The 13309-nt window shown below is 58.6% G+C and overlaps 1 protein-coding gene across 1 annotated transcript; it reads left to right on the top strand.

The window, feature by feature from the left end:
* Window positions 1-3107: 3107 nt before the first annotated feature.
* On the top strand, window positions 3108-13099 carry BCAM (basal cell adhesion molecule (Lutheran blood group)). Its single transcript, XM_006208581.3, has 15 exons — window positions 3108-3282; window positions 5110-5231; window positions 5801-6029; window positions 6119-6189; window positions 6457-6553; window positions 6668-6850; window positions 7292-7428; window positions 7694-7850; window positions 9814-9929; window positions 10030-10171; window positions 10334-10470; window positions 10656-10800; window positions 10891-11035; window positions 11730-11847; window positions 11929-13099. The coding sequence occupies exons 1-15, from the start codon at window positions 3201-3203 to the stop codon at window positions 11932-11934; spliced, it is 1887 nt and encodes a 628-aa protein (XP_006208643.3). The 5' UTR covers window positions 3108-3200; the 3' UTR covers window positions 11935-13099.
* The last annotated feature ends 210 nt before the right edge of the window (window positions 13100-13309 follow it).

The following is a 13309-nucleotide window of genomic DNA, read 5'->3' as shown; positions in this document are numbered from 1 at the left end:
TGGGTGGTTGTGGCTCAGGGTGCAGTTGAGTGATGCTTGGAGCAGGGCAGCTGGGGGCTGGGCAGGCATCCCCCATGTGGTCCCCACATTGGCTAGTCTGGGCTTCCCCACAGCATGGCTGTCCCAAACAAGTCAGACTGCTTGTATGAAGGCTGAAGGCTTCCTGGAGACTGCTACAGTGACCCAGGGAGAAGCGACATGGCTTTTTCAACTTAATCTTGGGAGTCATGGATTGTCACTTCTGCCTCATTCTAATGGTGACCTGCGAGTCACAAAACTGCACGGATTTAAGAGGAGGGGACACAGATCCCACCTCTCAGTGGAAAGAGTGTCAAGATCAGGTTGTCCTAGAGCACGCGGGATGAGAGCTATGGTTACAGCCATCTTTAGAAAGTAGAATCCATTCCCGCTGCCAGAGCAGCAAGAGATTTGCCCTTCCCTGTTTATTTGGCATCGTGAGCACCTGATTCCAAGCGAAGCAGGATTCGCCAGACTTAGGTCACCTGAGCTGCAATGGAGGCAGGAAAGCAAACATCTGTCCTTCTTGGTTTCAACAGAGGACCATGGGCTTTCAGAGAGCACAGATTTTTTTAAATGTGGGAAGTGGGTACAGATGCTAGCCAACTCTCCCCCCCAAAAAGTCTCACACAGTAAGTAAGATAACAGGATGGAGGCAGAGAAAAGATAGAACGTGTTAATGAAAATGTATCTGTATCTCCATCTGAGGCGGCAAAGATGGAACTGGAAAATTCCTTGATTCTACAAACACTTGCCTAGCTCCTCATGCCTAGCGCTGTTCTAGGCACTGGAGATACAGTGGTGACCCAAACAAAGTTCCTGTTCTCTCAGAGCTTCTGTTCTGTGCCAGAAAATAAAAAATAAATATATGGTGGTGATAAGTACCATGGAGGGAAAATGTAGTAAGACAAAGGAAGGAAAGAGTGGTGGGGATAGCAGGAGTTGCTATTTTAGATAGGATAGTCAAGGGAAGCCCTGTGATGAAGTGATGGAGTAGAAATTTGAAGCAAGTGAGGGAGGGAGCTATGGCGGGAAAGAATGTCCCAAGAGACGGAAGAGTAAGTGCAAAGGCCCTGAGGCTGGAAGATGCCTGGCATTGGAGGAACAGCAAAAACGCAAAGCAACCTGGGTGGCAGGAGCAGAGCTAGCTAGTTGGGGAAGAGCGGGGGAGATGGGGTCAGAGAGTCATGAGGAACAAATCAAGGCCCTTGTGCGCCATGGAGAGGACTCCAGCTTTTACTGGGAGTGAGAGGGGCCATGCAAGGGTTCTGAGCAGAAGAGTGACAGGGGCTGACTCACATTTTAATGGGACCCCTCTGGCTGTTTTGTGGAGATGAATTGTAGAAGACAAAGGCAGACGACATTTCAGTACTAGTTTCGGCAAGTCCTCATGGACAGAGGAACTGTGCTGGTATTTATGACTTCCCTGCTTCCTACACATGTCATATAGTCCTCCCTCACCTAGATCCTCATCTGGTTGGCTTCTTGAGGAAGGTGGAAAGGGGGTGCTGATGAGAGGGTGCCTATCAGCCCAAGCAGTAGGTGCACTAGCGAGCCAGGGCCAGAAGAGCTGGGCAGCAGGTGCCTGGGGTCATTGTGTGTAAGCTGGTCCCAGGGAGTGCTTTGGTCCAAGAGCAAGTATGCATGTGCGGCCAGCCTGGGTGGAATTTGCAGGTGAGCCTGTGTGCTCCTGCCTTTGAGCCTTGCGCACCTTCCCTGAGTGCCTGCTCTGTGTCTGGCCTGTGCTGGGCAGTGCTGGGGACACAACAGTGACCGAAACAGCCCTGGCCCTGCCCTTACTGGCTCACAGCCCAGATCCAGTCCCCAGAGCGATGACCCAGTGTGGGAAGAGCTGGAGTTGGAGAGCTCAGAGAGGGCACCTGACCCAGCCTAAGAGATCAGGGAGGACTTCCTGGAGGAGGGGGTGGTGTGGCTAACACTAAAAGATCACCTGTCCCTCTATAACAATTGCTCTCCTGTATGGACAAAGTAGCCTTTACCAATCTGACCTATAACTCAAGGCTGACCTGTAATCTAAGCCTTCCCTGGTGTTTGACCAATGACCCTCTGCCACCTCCACCCACCCCGATCTGATCAAAGGCCTGGGTAACCTCTCCCAGCATGACCAGCATCCCCTATCCCGAACAGTGTCCAGGGCTAGCTTCTCCCTGGTAACCAGTGACATCTCCCTCCCTGCAGCCAGCATCTGGGGATTTGGTCCCAGTCAGGCCTGGCTTGTGAGGAGCCTTGGACAGTCTGATCTGTGATCCCAAGTCTGACCTGTGACCCTTCCTTCTGACCCATGGCCAGGCTCCTCCTCTCTTCCCTCAGGTGCCCTGGCTTCCTCCCCTCCCCCATTCACCTGCTCCTGCCAGCCCGATTCCCTTCCCCTCCCCCCAAGGTTGGGAGGGAGTGAAGGGAAGAGAAAGGGAGGAAGGGGGGTGGCATTCCTGGGATTCCCAGGATGGGGGGAAGAGAGGGAGGGCCCTAGGAGGAGATCAGAGGAAAGAGCACCCCACAGCCCCCACTCCCCAGCATCAAAGAGGCCTGGGCAGAACTGGGGTTTGAAGACTATTAGATATAAGAGATTGAACTGGTGGGTTCCAGGCCACTGGTCAGACAGGAGAGCAGCTGGCCACAGGGGAGGGCTCACAGGGCATACTGGGAGAAGCTGTTCTAGGCCACTGGTCAGGCTGGCGACTGCTGGTTATACTGGGAGAGGCCAATGCAGGCCACTGGATGGACCAGGGCCAGCTGGTTTAAAGGATGAAGTGAGCCCAGGCCATGGGCCATAGTGGGAACGAGACCGCCGGTCAAAATGAGGGGGAGAGGGTCCGCGGTTGTCCAGTGATGTCCAGCTCAGGACACCGGCTGGACTGGTCAGTCAGGCCACCCGCCGTGGGCGCTGGCCAGCCCGTGCCTGAGCCTGACACCCTGGGGCCTGGGGGCGGAGGGAGCCCCGCTCCGGGCTGAGCGCTGGGAGGTCGGCTCCGGGCAGTGGGAGGTCCTGGCGCGGCGCCCGGGTTTGGGGGGACAAGGGAGGCCGGGAGGGCGGGGCGGGGCGGGGCTGCCCGGGGCGGGGCCTCGTTGCTCCAGCCCCGCGGCCGCCGAGCTCCAGCCCGGGCTCAGTCCCTGCCGCCGCCGCCGCCGCCGCCGCCGCTGCTGCTGACAACGCCTTGAACATGGAGCCCCCGGACGCCCGGGCAGGGGCGCGCGGGGCCTCGCGGCTGCTGGTGCTCACGCTCCTGCTGGGGGCGCAGCCAGGTAAGGCTCGGGCTGAGAGCAGGGCGCCTCCGGCTGGGGGCGGGGACGGTGGGTGGGTAGCCCCTGGGGACCCCACGAAGGGAAGAGGGCAGGAGCTTTCACCGACCCCAGGAAGCCAAACTTGGGGACCCCAGGGAGGAGGGATACGGGAGCATAGGGACATAAGGACAGCTAGGCAGAGGGGCTCAGGATACACAGCAGTGGCTTCCAGACGACCTGAGAAGTTGGGACCCAGGAGTGCGGGGGGCTCTCGGCTCCCTCCCCACTCAGACCTTGGGAACTACCCCCACCCCGACCTGGGCCGTACTCCCTCAGACACAGGGCCAGGCCCCCAGTGGCTGGGGTAGATTTCCCCAGGACAGAAGAGACCAAAACAATGCTCCCCGCTCAAAAGTTGTCAAATTTTGAGAAGATCAGGGACTCTGTGGCTAGAAACCAGGAAGTCACATGTATTTGAGGGTCCCTGGGTCTAGATCGAGAGCCCAGATTCTAAGGGACCCCCCTCCCTCTCCATCAGAAAGAGCTGGAGCAATGGCCCTGGGCAGTGACAGTGGAGCCAAGTGGGAACCAAGTGTTTCCGAGTGACACTGCCCCCTTCCCAGGGCCCCAGATAAATCCACACACCTGTGTGGTTGGGGAATGGGGGTGGAGGATGAGGCTCTGAGGGGCTAGCCACAGAGGGACAGAGAGACCAGAGAACTGGGGAAGAAAGAGATCTCTCCATCTATCCTTGCTGTCTGCTGCTCAGCCCGAGCCCCAGGCACTAGCCTGGCCCCACACTCCCTCCCATGGGGCAGGCCTGGGCCAGAGGTGGGTGCCTGGGAATCCAGGCCCCTGGCACAAGCATGGCCAAGAGTGGATCCCCAGGGGCAGAGCTGGGCCAAGCTGGGCGGGGAAGGGAAGGGAGAGTCTAAGAACTGAGAGCTAATGCCAGGATGCCAGCCCAGAGGGTGACAGAGCTTGCTTTCCTGATGTGAGCACCTCTGTCTGCCAGGGTCCGGGGATAGGAGTCCGGCCCCGAGCTCCCTTCTCCCTCGGGACACAACATCCAGGGCCTCAGTCCTAGTCTGTTCTGAAGTGACGCACTGCTCAATCAGAGTTAGAGGGGCCAAGGGGCGGGTAGGGGGCTCGGGCAGGTCTGAGCCAGCCTGTCCCTCCCACATTCCTGAAACCTGCCCAGCCCTGTCCCCCTCACCGCGCCCACACAGCCATCCCGCCTCAGCTCTGGCCCAGCCCCAGCCCCCCACTCCTGAGGGAGAGACCCAGAGGCAGGGCTGAGGTACATGGAGATGGTGAGAGACACAGAGGCCATGGAACTAAGAGCTGGAGACCCAGTGTGAGGGACACACATGCAGAGGAGGTGACTAAGAGATGGAGAGGCGGTGATCTCCATCACTGTGGCAGGCCGGAGCAACGCAAAGTGCTGGAGGCAAAGGAAGAAGACCGCCCTGGCCCTGCCCTTGAGGGGTGTTTGGTCTGGTGAGAAAAGTCAGGACCGACACGCTTTTAGCCCAAGAGGATTGAATGGAGGCCCCTGGGGCCCTGTGTGGCCCGAGGGAGGAGCCCTTAGTTCTGCAATTGAGGAGAAAGATGGAAAGAAATGCTAATGAGATCTGAAGCTCAGAGATGCAGAGATGAGAGATTAAGGGAGAAGAGGAGGGACTGGGTCTGAGGGAGGAGGGACTGAGGACTTGGACTCCAGGGTCTGAGGGAGGAGGGGGCTGGTGGCCTGGACTCCTGGGTACTGACGGAGGAGGGGCTGTGTTTGGAGGGCTCTGCCTATTGGTGGCGGTAGGGGAGAGCTCAATGGCCCAACTCCCACAACAGGTGCCAAGGCTGAGGTGCGCCTGTCTGTGCCCCCCCTGGTGGAGGTGATGAGGGGAGATCCTGTCACTCTGGACTGCACCCCCTCGGGGACTTATGACTATTTCATGCTGGAATGGTTCCTGGTGAGTGCTGCGGGCTGGGGGCCAGGGGATGACAGAGTGTGGCCTTGGAGTCTGGGCACAGCGGACTGCAAACCTTCATCCCTCATCAGAACCCGAAGGACCCTAGGAGCTCCACCAAGCTGCCTTTCCATTTTACAGATGGGAAAATGGAGGCCCAGAAAAGGGAAATGCGGGTCCTCTGATGTCTGAGCACAGCTGAGACTAGAATGAAGAAGTTCCCCTTCAGAGCCCTGGCTCTTGAGAGAGAACATTCAGAGGCAGATACCCAGGAAGCCAGAGCCCCGGGGTGGGAGTAAAGAGAAAATAAGAGGCAGGGAGAAACAGGGCAGGTGAGGGAGATGGAGAGGTGGGAATAGAGTGAGATAGAGAAAGAGAGGAAAATGTGGCAACAGATAGGGTGCACGGGTGGGAGGGGTGGAGAGAGGGGCAGAGGGACCAGAGAGAAAGATAACAAGAGGCAAAGAGACCCACCGAGCAGCAGAAAGAAAAGGACACAGACAGAGACGCTGCGGAGGGGTGGGCCAGCCAGGCAGCCCCTCAAGATGAGGCGCTGGCCCCCCCTCCCACAGGCCGACCGCTCTGGGATCCGCCACCGCCTGGCCTCTGCCGAGCTGCAGGGCTCTAAGCTCCAGGACAAGGTGCATGATTCCCGGGGCCGCAGCCCTCCGTACCAGCTGGACTCCCGGGGGCGCCTGGTGCTGGCCGAGGCCCAGGTGGGCGACGAGCGGGACTACGTGTGCGTGGTGAGGGCGGGGGCAGCGGGCACTGCCGAGGCCACCGCGCGGCTCATTGTGTTTGGTGAGTATCCAAGGGTCCCCCCCCCAACCAAGGGGCAGGCAAGGGAGAGCCACAGGAAGGGGCTCCTGATAGTAACATCTCTCCCACAGCAAAACCAGAGGACACCGAGGTTACCCCCAACAAAGGGATATTGTCTGTGATGGAGGACACTGCCCAAGAGGTACCTGGCCTGGACCTTCATTCCAGGGTTCTGAAGGAGGAGGGGGCTGGGGTCCTGGACTCCTGCATCCTGAGGTTGGAAGGGGCTGGGAACTTGGGCTCTCTAGTCCAAGGAGCAGGGGCCTGGGAACTCAGCCCAGGTCCCGGGGGAGTAGGGGTCTGGGAGCTTGACTCCTGGGTCTGAGTAAGAAGCCCCTAAGGGGGCGAGGGGACCCAGATTTCAGGATCCTGGCTCCAAGCCCACTGTGGGGCCCTGTGTCTGCCCCAGATTGCCACCTGCAACAGTCGCAACGGGAACCCAGCCCCCCAGATCATGTGGTATCGGAACGGGCAGCGCCTGGAAGTGCCCATGGAGATGAACTCCGGTGAGCTAAGTGCACAGGAAGAGCCTAGCTAATGGGGTGGGTGGGGCAGCGGCCTGGCTGGCTGATGGCCTCTCTCTCTCTCTTTCCCTCTCTCTCTCCCTTCCCCTCTCCCAGAGGGCTACATGACCAGCCGCACAGTCCGGGAGGCCTCGGGCCTGCAGTCCCTCACCAGCACCCTCTACCTGCGCCTCCGCAAGGCCGACCGGGATGCCAGCTTCCACTGCTCCGCGCACTACCGCCTGCCCACAGGCCAGCACGGCCGCCTGGACAGCCCGGCCTTCCACCTGACCCTGCACTGTGAGTCCACGCCGGCCCGACCCTCCCCTCTGGCCTTCCACTCCCCTACCTCATGTGGCCTGGCCTCTGACCTCTGACCTCAAATAGTAGCACGAGCCCCTTCCTGACTTCTGACCCCACCCCCATGGCACCCTGAACCCCCTGGAGTTTTGTGACTTCACCTCATACCCAACCCTTTCACATCTTTGAATTGGTTCCCCCGAATCTCACACTGACCTGCCACCTGTGCTGACCTCTAACCCTTGACCTATACTCTCAGCTTGTCTCAGCCTCTGACTTCTAGTCCCTGATCTCAGAATTTGAACCTGAGCCTTGAAAGCTATGACCTCTAACCTTTAGCCAACCGTAGCCTTTTCCTTTGCTGAGGCGCTGACCTCTTTCCCTTCATCCAGCCCTGCCTTTTACTCTTGACCCTGATCGTGAGTCTGCCCTTTCCCTTAGATCCCACGGAGCACGTACAGTTCTGGGTGGGCAGCCCATCCACAACAGCGGGCTGGGTACGTGAGGGTGACTCTGTCCAGCTGTTCTGCCAGGGGGACGGCAGCCCCAGCCCAGAGTACACGTTTTTCCACCTTCAGGTAACTCACTCCATCATTCCCTTGGAACTGCCAGCCCTGACCTCTGTGATATACTCACCTGTACCAACTTCTAACCTTTCACTTGGGTGGCCCCTGGCCTAGCAAGGCACCAGACGGGTGACCCTGGAGCTAACAAGACCTCAGACCTCTGATTTGAGAGAGTTCTGACTTAACGTGATGCCTGACTTGGGTGACCCCTGATCTAGAATGACCCTGCCAGTCCAGGGTATCTCGTGAACTGAGTTCCTCATTCCTGGCCACCCAGGACAAGCAGGAGGTTGTGCTGAAAACAAATCTGGAGGGGAACTTGACCCTGGCGGGGGTACAGCGGAGCCAGAGTGGGACCTACGGCTGCAGGGTGGAGGACTACGACGCTGCTGAGGACGCAGAGCTCTCCAAAACCCGGGAGCTGCACGTGGCCTGTGAGCGCCCCTGGAGAGCGGGGAGGGTGGCCCGGCGCCCGCTGCCTCCTCACCCCCACCCCCCGCAGCCCTGCCGCCACCCCTTTCTCTCTATTTCTATGGTCCCTGCCCCTGACCCAGATGCCCCAGCCCCCTCCAGCCTCCAGATTGCTGCCTTTCCAAAACCCAAACCTGACCTTTCCCTGCTCGGAACCTACCATGGCTCCCCAGTGCTCTCAGGAGAAAATCTGCCTGCCTCACCACAGCCTTCAAGGCCCACCTGGCAGGCTTCACCTTCGCAGACCCTTGTCCCCACCGAGGCGTTCTCCCCATCACACACCGGGCCCCTCTCATTCCTACGCTAACTCCCCATCCCCTCCACTGCCTATTTCTAACGAATCTCTTGGGTCCCAGTCTTCTAAGAAGCCTTCTTGGTCCACCTGCACCCAGTCCTGTGCGAAAGCTCTGTCCCTTCTCGGCCTTCCTTGTACCTCTCTTCCTGGGGCGAGACCCTCTGCCAGATCTTTGAGACACCTCTGTGAACAAGACAGACCAGTCCCCACCTTCGCAGAGCTCTGGGCCCAGTCGGGGAGGCAGATGGTAAATGCTGAACAAGACACTTTGAGTAGCAATCCTGCAGCTACAGCGACTAGCGCAGAGTGATGGGATAAGGAGTTGGCCAGGCGAGCGGGGATTATGTTAGATGGAGAGGAAGTGGGTTATAGGCTGCGTCCCCAAGAAGCAGATTCTGACCACAGGTGGGAAATTTATAGGGAATGCCTTGGGATTCACGTCTGTTGGGGGGTGAGGAGGGCAAGGAAGCAGGATTGGGCAGAGGGAGAAGTTGGGCTTCAGTCTAAGGAAGGCTTTGGTTGGCCTCACAGGGCACCCGGAAGCTGGGATGTCCCCAGATGAGGTGAGGGGGTGAGGCTGTTATACTCCCACATCAACCAGTCATTGGATGTGGGCTGCGTGGTGAAGGAGGGGGCATGACCTTGAGCGAGGGGCTCTGTGCAGCCCGGGCAGTTCCCAGAGAGGGCTGACAGCTGAGATCTGACAGCTGACATCCTTCTCAACAGCTGGGGGAACAAATCCTTCAGTGCTGAAGGGGAAATCTGAGTGTCTACAATAGGGGGACAGAGAGGCCTCTCTGAGAAAGGGACATTTGAGTAGGAAACCAAAGAATGGAATCAGAAGTATGAAGAACCAAAAGAAGTACATTCCAGGCAGCGGAAGCAGCAAGTGCAAAGGCCCTGAGGCAGGACCCAACTTGGCATACTAGAGAATGACAGCGAAAGTATAGGCTAGCTAGAGCTCAACAAACAAGAGGGGAGGGTGGGAGATGAGGTCAAAGCAGTGAGCAGGGGTCAACCAGGCAGGATCTTTAGGCTTCATCAGGGAAGTTGGCCTTTATGTCAAGGGTATTGGGGAACCAGTGCAGGATTTTAAGCAGAGGCAAGGGCTGACCCAGGTGTGTTTTGGAAAGATCCCTCTGGTTGCTCAGCAGAGGATGGACCAGAGAAGATGAGAGTCTTGCCCAGGAGGGAGACCAGTGAGGAGGTGATTGCAGAAGTCAAGGCAGTCAGACCCCAGGACAGAGATGGAGAGTAGTGGAAGGATGCATCTGGAGGACAGGGCAGAGGGTGTCTTGATGGAAGAGTGGGCAGTGTGGAGGAGAAGGCCAGGGTTTGGGTGGTAAGTCAGATAAAGAACACCTCACACCTCCGAGGTTATCCACTAACCTTGGGCGCAGACATCAGCTCTGGAGGCAAGTGGTCGAGGAGGGCATGTGTTCGGGAGCTAGACTCCTAGGTCTGGCCTCGAGGGCTTGGATGGGACAGTGGAAAGTTCGTGATGCCAGGGAGAATTCGGCATTCTCTTCTAACATTTGTCCGTTCATGTCTGCACCCCCTAGCAGCCCTGGAGAGCCCCTAACCCAGTGGGTGAGGGTCCAGGGAAGGTGACAGTCTGTACCCCTCTCCAGACCTGGACCCACTGGAGCTCAGCATTGGAGAAGAGCTTTCCCTGCCTCTGGGCAACAGCACAGCCGTGAATTGCTCCGTGCAAGGCCTGCCCACCCCAACCCTGCGCTGGACCAAGGTGAGAGGGAAAGGCTCCCCGCCCAGCGCAGAACCCCGCCTTCCATCAGCCCCTCCCCTCCTCTCACAGCTGGCCCCGCCTACTCTTTCTCCCCACCCAGGACTCGGCACCCCTGGGGAATGACCCCACACTCTCCCTCCGCTCCATCACCTTTGATTCCGCTGGCACCTACGTATGCGAGGCCTTCATGCCCACTGTCCCCCTTCTTAGTCGCACCCGGAGCTTCAAGTTGCTGGTCCAAGGTTCGGGGTTGGGGCAGGCTTGGATGGGGACAGTGGGGGGCATGGGGGCCAGGACAAATGAGTCATGTCCACAGCTGGTCCTTCTCTCTCTCCTCTTTCTCTCCTACTTCTTCTTTCCCGGGGTGCCTCCCGCTCACTCCCTTCCTGCCCCACCACCCACAGGGCCACCAGAGTTAAGGGCAGAGGAGACAAAGCCTAAAGCAGAGGGCAGCTGGATGGAAGGAGACGAAGTCAGGCTGACCTGCTATGCCCGCGGCTACCCAGAGCCCAAACTCAGCTGGAGCCAACTGGGCGGCAGCGTAAGGGACCCTTCCCTGCACCCTGAACTCTCTGGGACCCGGGAAGCGCCCCCTCCCAAACCCCTCAGAAGACCCTGCCCCCTCAACAGTCCGAGCATTATGCTCCCCCCCCCCACTTCCTCTTCACCTCTGCCCTCACCCTGAGCCCTTGGTCCTGAGCCTGGGCCTGACCTGCGCCTCCGCAGCCAGCAGAGCCGGCCCCCGGAGAGCAGGGCTGGGTGAGCAGCTCCCTGACCCTGAAGGTGACCAGTGCCCTGAGCCGAGATGGTGTCTCCTGTGCGGCCTCCAACCCCCACGGGCACGACCAGCACGTCTTCCACTTCGGCACTGGTGAGTGAGCACAGGGGTGGGACAGGAGCCGGGTGTGGGGCAGACGCGGCGCTGCTGACTGACTCCTCCTCCTGCGTCCTGTCCCTGCAGTGGCCCCCCAGACCTCCCAGGCCGGAGTGGCAGTCATGGCCGTGGCCGTCAGCGTGGGCCTCCTGCTCATCGTCGTTGCTGCCTTCTACTGCATGAGACGCAAGGGCCACCCCGGCTGCTGCCGGCGCGGGGAGAAGGGGTCTCCGTGAGTGACCTTGCAGTGGACCTCTCTAACCCGGCTCTGACCTCGTCCCCAGCCTCCACCCCAAACCAACCACATCCCCAACCCCAGCTCCATCGCCAAATAAAACGCCATCCCATCTCCAACCTCTAACCTGGTCCATAACCATCCCCTCCCACACTCCCATTCCCAGTCTCATCACTGCCTCAGATCCTGACCCCACCCCACTCCCAACCCCAGCCCATAACCACGTGCAAACCCACGTCAAACTCAATTTAACCCCATCTGTGTCCCCAACCTCCTCTCCAACCCCAACTCAGTCCCAACCCCAAACCCAGCCCGTAACCAGCCCCGAACTTGACTCCTACCACATCTCCATCCCCGAGGCCCCCTCCTAACCCAGTCCCATTCCTAACCCCACACCCATCCCCATCTAACCTCATCTCCATCTGCAACCACATGGCCACCCTCAACTCCAATCCATGGCCACCCCCAAACCCATCCTCAAAACCCACCCCAACTACATCACCAGCTCCATTTCCAACAGCATCTTTGACCGTAGCCCCACCCCATCCCTAACCCCAGTGCCATTACCACCTCTGACCCCATCCCCAGCCCATTCCCACCCATGCCCAAGTCCATCCCCATCCAACACACCCCAGCCCCAGTTCCTTCCTTGGCCATGACCACCTCCAACATGCTTGCCTCCTACCCCTAGGCCACCCAGGGAACCAGAGCTGAGCCACTCAGGGTCAGAGCGGCCAGAGCAGACGGGCCTTCTCATGGGAGGTGCCTCTGGAGGAGCCCGGCGTGGGAGCGGTGGCTTCGGAGATGAGGTGGGTGAGGGCCTGGGCACCCTGGTGAGAGGGTGGAATGGTCTCTATGGGTCCAGGCTGACTTCTCCGTCTTCTCCCCAGTGCTGAGCCTGAGGACTGCCCAGAAGCAGCCATGAACCTGATGTGGGGTTGAGGGGATCAGAAAACCAGCCCTGCTCCCGCCTCCGCCTGCCCCTGCCTTCCCGGCCTTCCCTTTTCCCTCTCAGACCCTCCCTTCCTTCCTCTGTAAGCTGGGCAGGGACCACAGCAGCCTGCTGCTGTTGGGAGGGAGGGAACCTTCCTCTAGGGAGTGTGACTCTCCCAGGCCCCAGAATAGCTCCTGGACCCAAGCCCAGGGCCTGGCCTGGGACGAGCCTCTGAGGGTCGGCTGGCCGGGGCTATTTTTACCTCCTGCCTCCATTGCTGGTCCCCCCACCTGACGTCCCGCTGCATAGTCTGACACTGGATCCCCGCCCCTGCCCCCGCCCCATTATCTGTGGACACTGGAGTCTGGAATAAATGCTGTCTGTCACGTGGACCCCATCCTGTGGCCAGAGCCTCCTCTGGGGGATGAGAGGGGAAAGGGATGCAGGTGATGCGTCCCTCCCCGCTGGCCCTCCAGCCTCCTTGCTGGACCTCAGGAGAAATCTGATGTCATGGAGCAAGAAATGAGAGAGAGGAAGAAAACACAGGGTGACTCAGCTGGATGAGGGTGGAGGAGAGAGATGCTGGGGGTCCAGAGGGAGCTGATCCTGGATCCTGAGGACCAGTGCCTGCTTGGGGGTGGGGTGCCGTCCCTGTAAGTAAAAGTTCCCAGTCTCTCTTGCCAGAGACCCAGAGGTAACTGAAGCTTCCAGAGGAAAAACTCTCTCTGAGCTGTAGAGTGGATGGAATTAGGAATTTAGCTGCCTCTTCTGGGGCCAGCCTAGTGCCTGCAATTGAGGATTCCCTAGGGGAGGAGGGGTGGCTTGGAGGAACCCCAATGAAGGTGCCTGGGGCAGAGAGAAGAGAGGTAGAAACAGTGAGGCCAGCTAGAGAGATTTATGGAGGCCAAGGAAGAAGGATTTGACAGGATGGTGAGGTTTAGGGGGAGGCAGGAGAGATGGACTGGAGCAACTCAGAGATGAGAAAGACCTGTAGAGTCAGACAGACAGAGATTTAGGGGGAGAGAGGCAAAGACAGACAAATCCAGGCATACCATAGACATATTTCAGGTTTGGTTCCAGACCACTGCAATAAACCGAGTATCACAATAAAGCGAGTCATACAATTTTTTTGGTTTCCAGTGCCTATAAGTGATGTTTACACTCCCCCCCTGCAGTCTGTTAAGTGTGCAATAGCATTCTGTCTGAAAAAACAATGTACATACCTTAACTAAAAAGTATTTTATTGTTAAAAACACTAACCATCATTGAAGCCTTCAGTGAGTCACAGTAGTCACATCAAAGATCACTGATCACAGAGCACCTTAACAAGTATAACA

This window comes from Vicugna pacos, chromosome 9 (assembly GCF_048564905.1).
Source record: "Vicugna pacos chromosome 9, VicPac4, whole genome shotgun sequence".
Taxonomy (NCBI): domain Eukaryota; kingdom Metazoa; phylum Chordata; class Mammalia; order Artiodactyla; family Camelidae; genus Vicugna; species Vicugna pacos.
The sequence above is the reverse complement of the archived record's forward strand: the minus strand, read 5'-3'. Positions and strand labels throughout refer to the sequence as shown.

What these genes read in the sequence shown, in the direction of transcription:
- BCAM (XM_006208581.3), top strand. Translation starts at nt 3,201, where the DNA reads ATGGAGCCCCCGGACGCCCGGGCAGGGGCGCGCGGGGCCTCGCGGCTG. An exon ending in ACACGTTTTTCCACCTTCAG is followed by an intron (nt 7,429 to 7,693) that starts GTAACTCACTCC and finishes CTGGCCACCCAG; the next exon opens with GACAAGCAGGAGGTTGTGCT. An exon ending in CCGGGAGCTGCACGTGGCCT is followed by an intron (nt 7,851 to 9,813) that starts GTGAGCGCCCCT and finishes ACCCCTCTCCAG; the next exon opens with ACCTGGACCCACTGGAGCTC.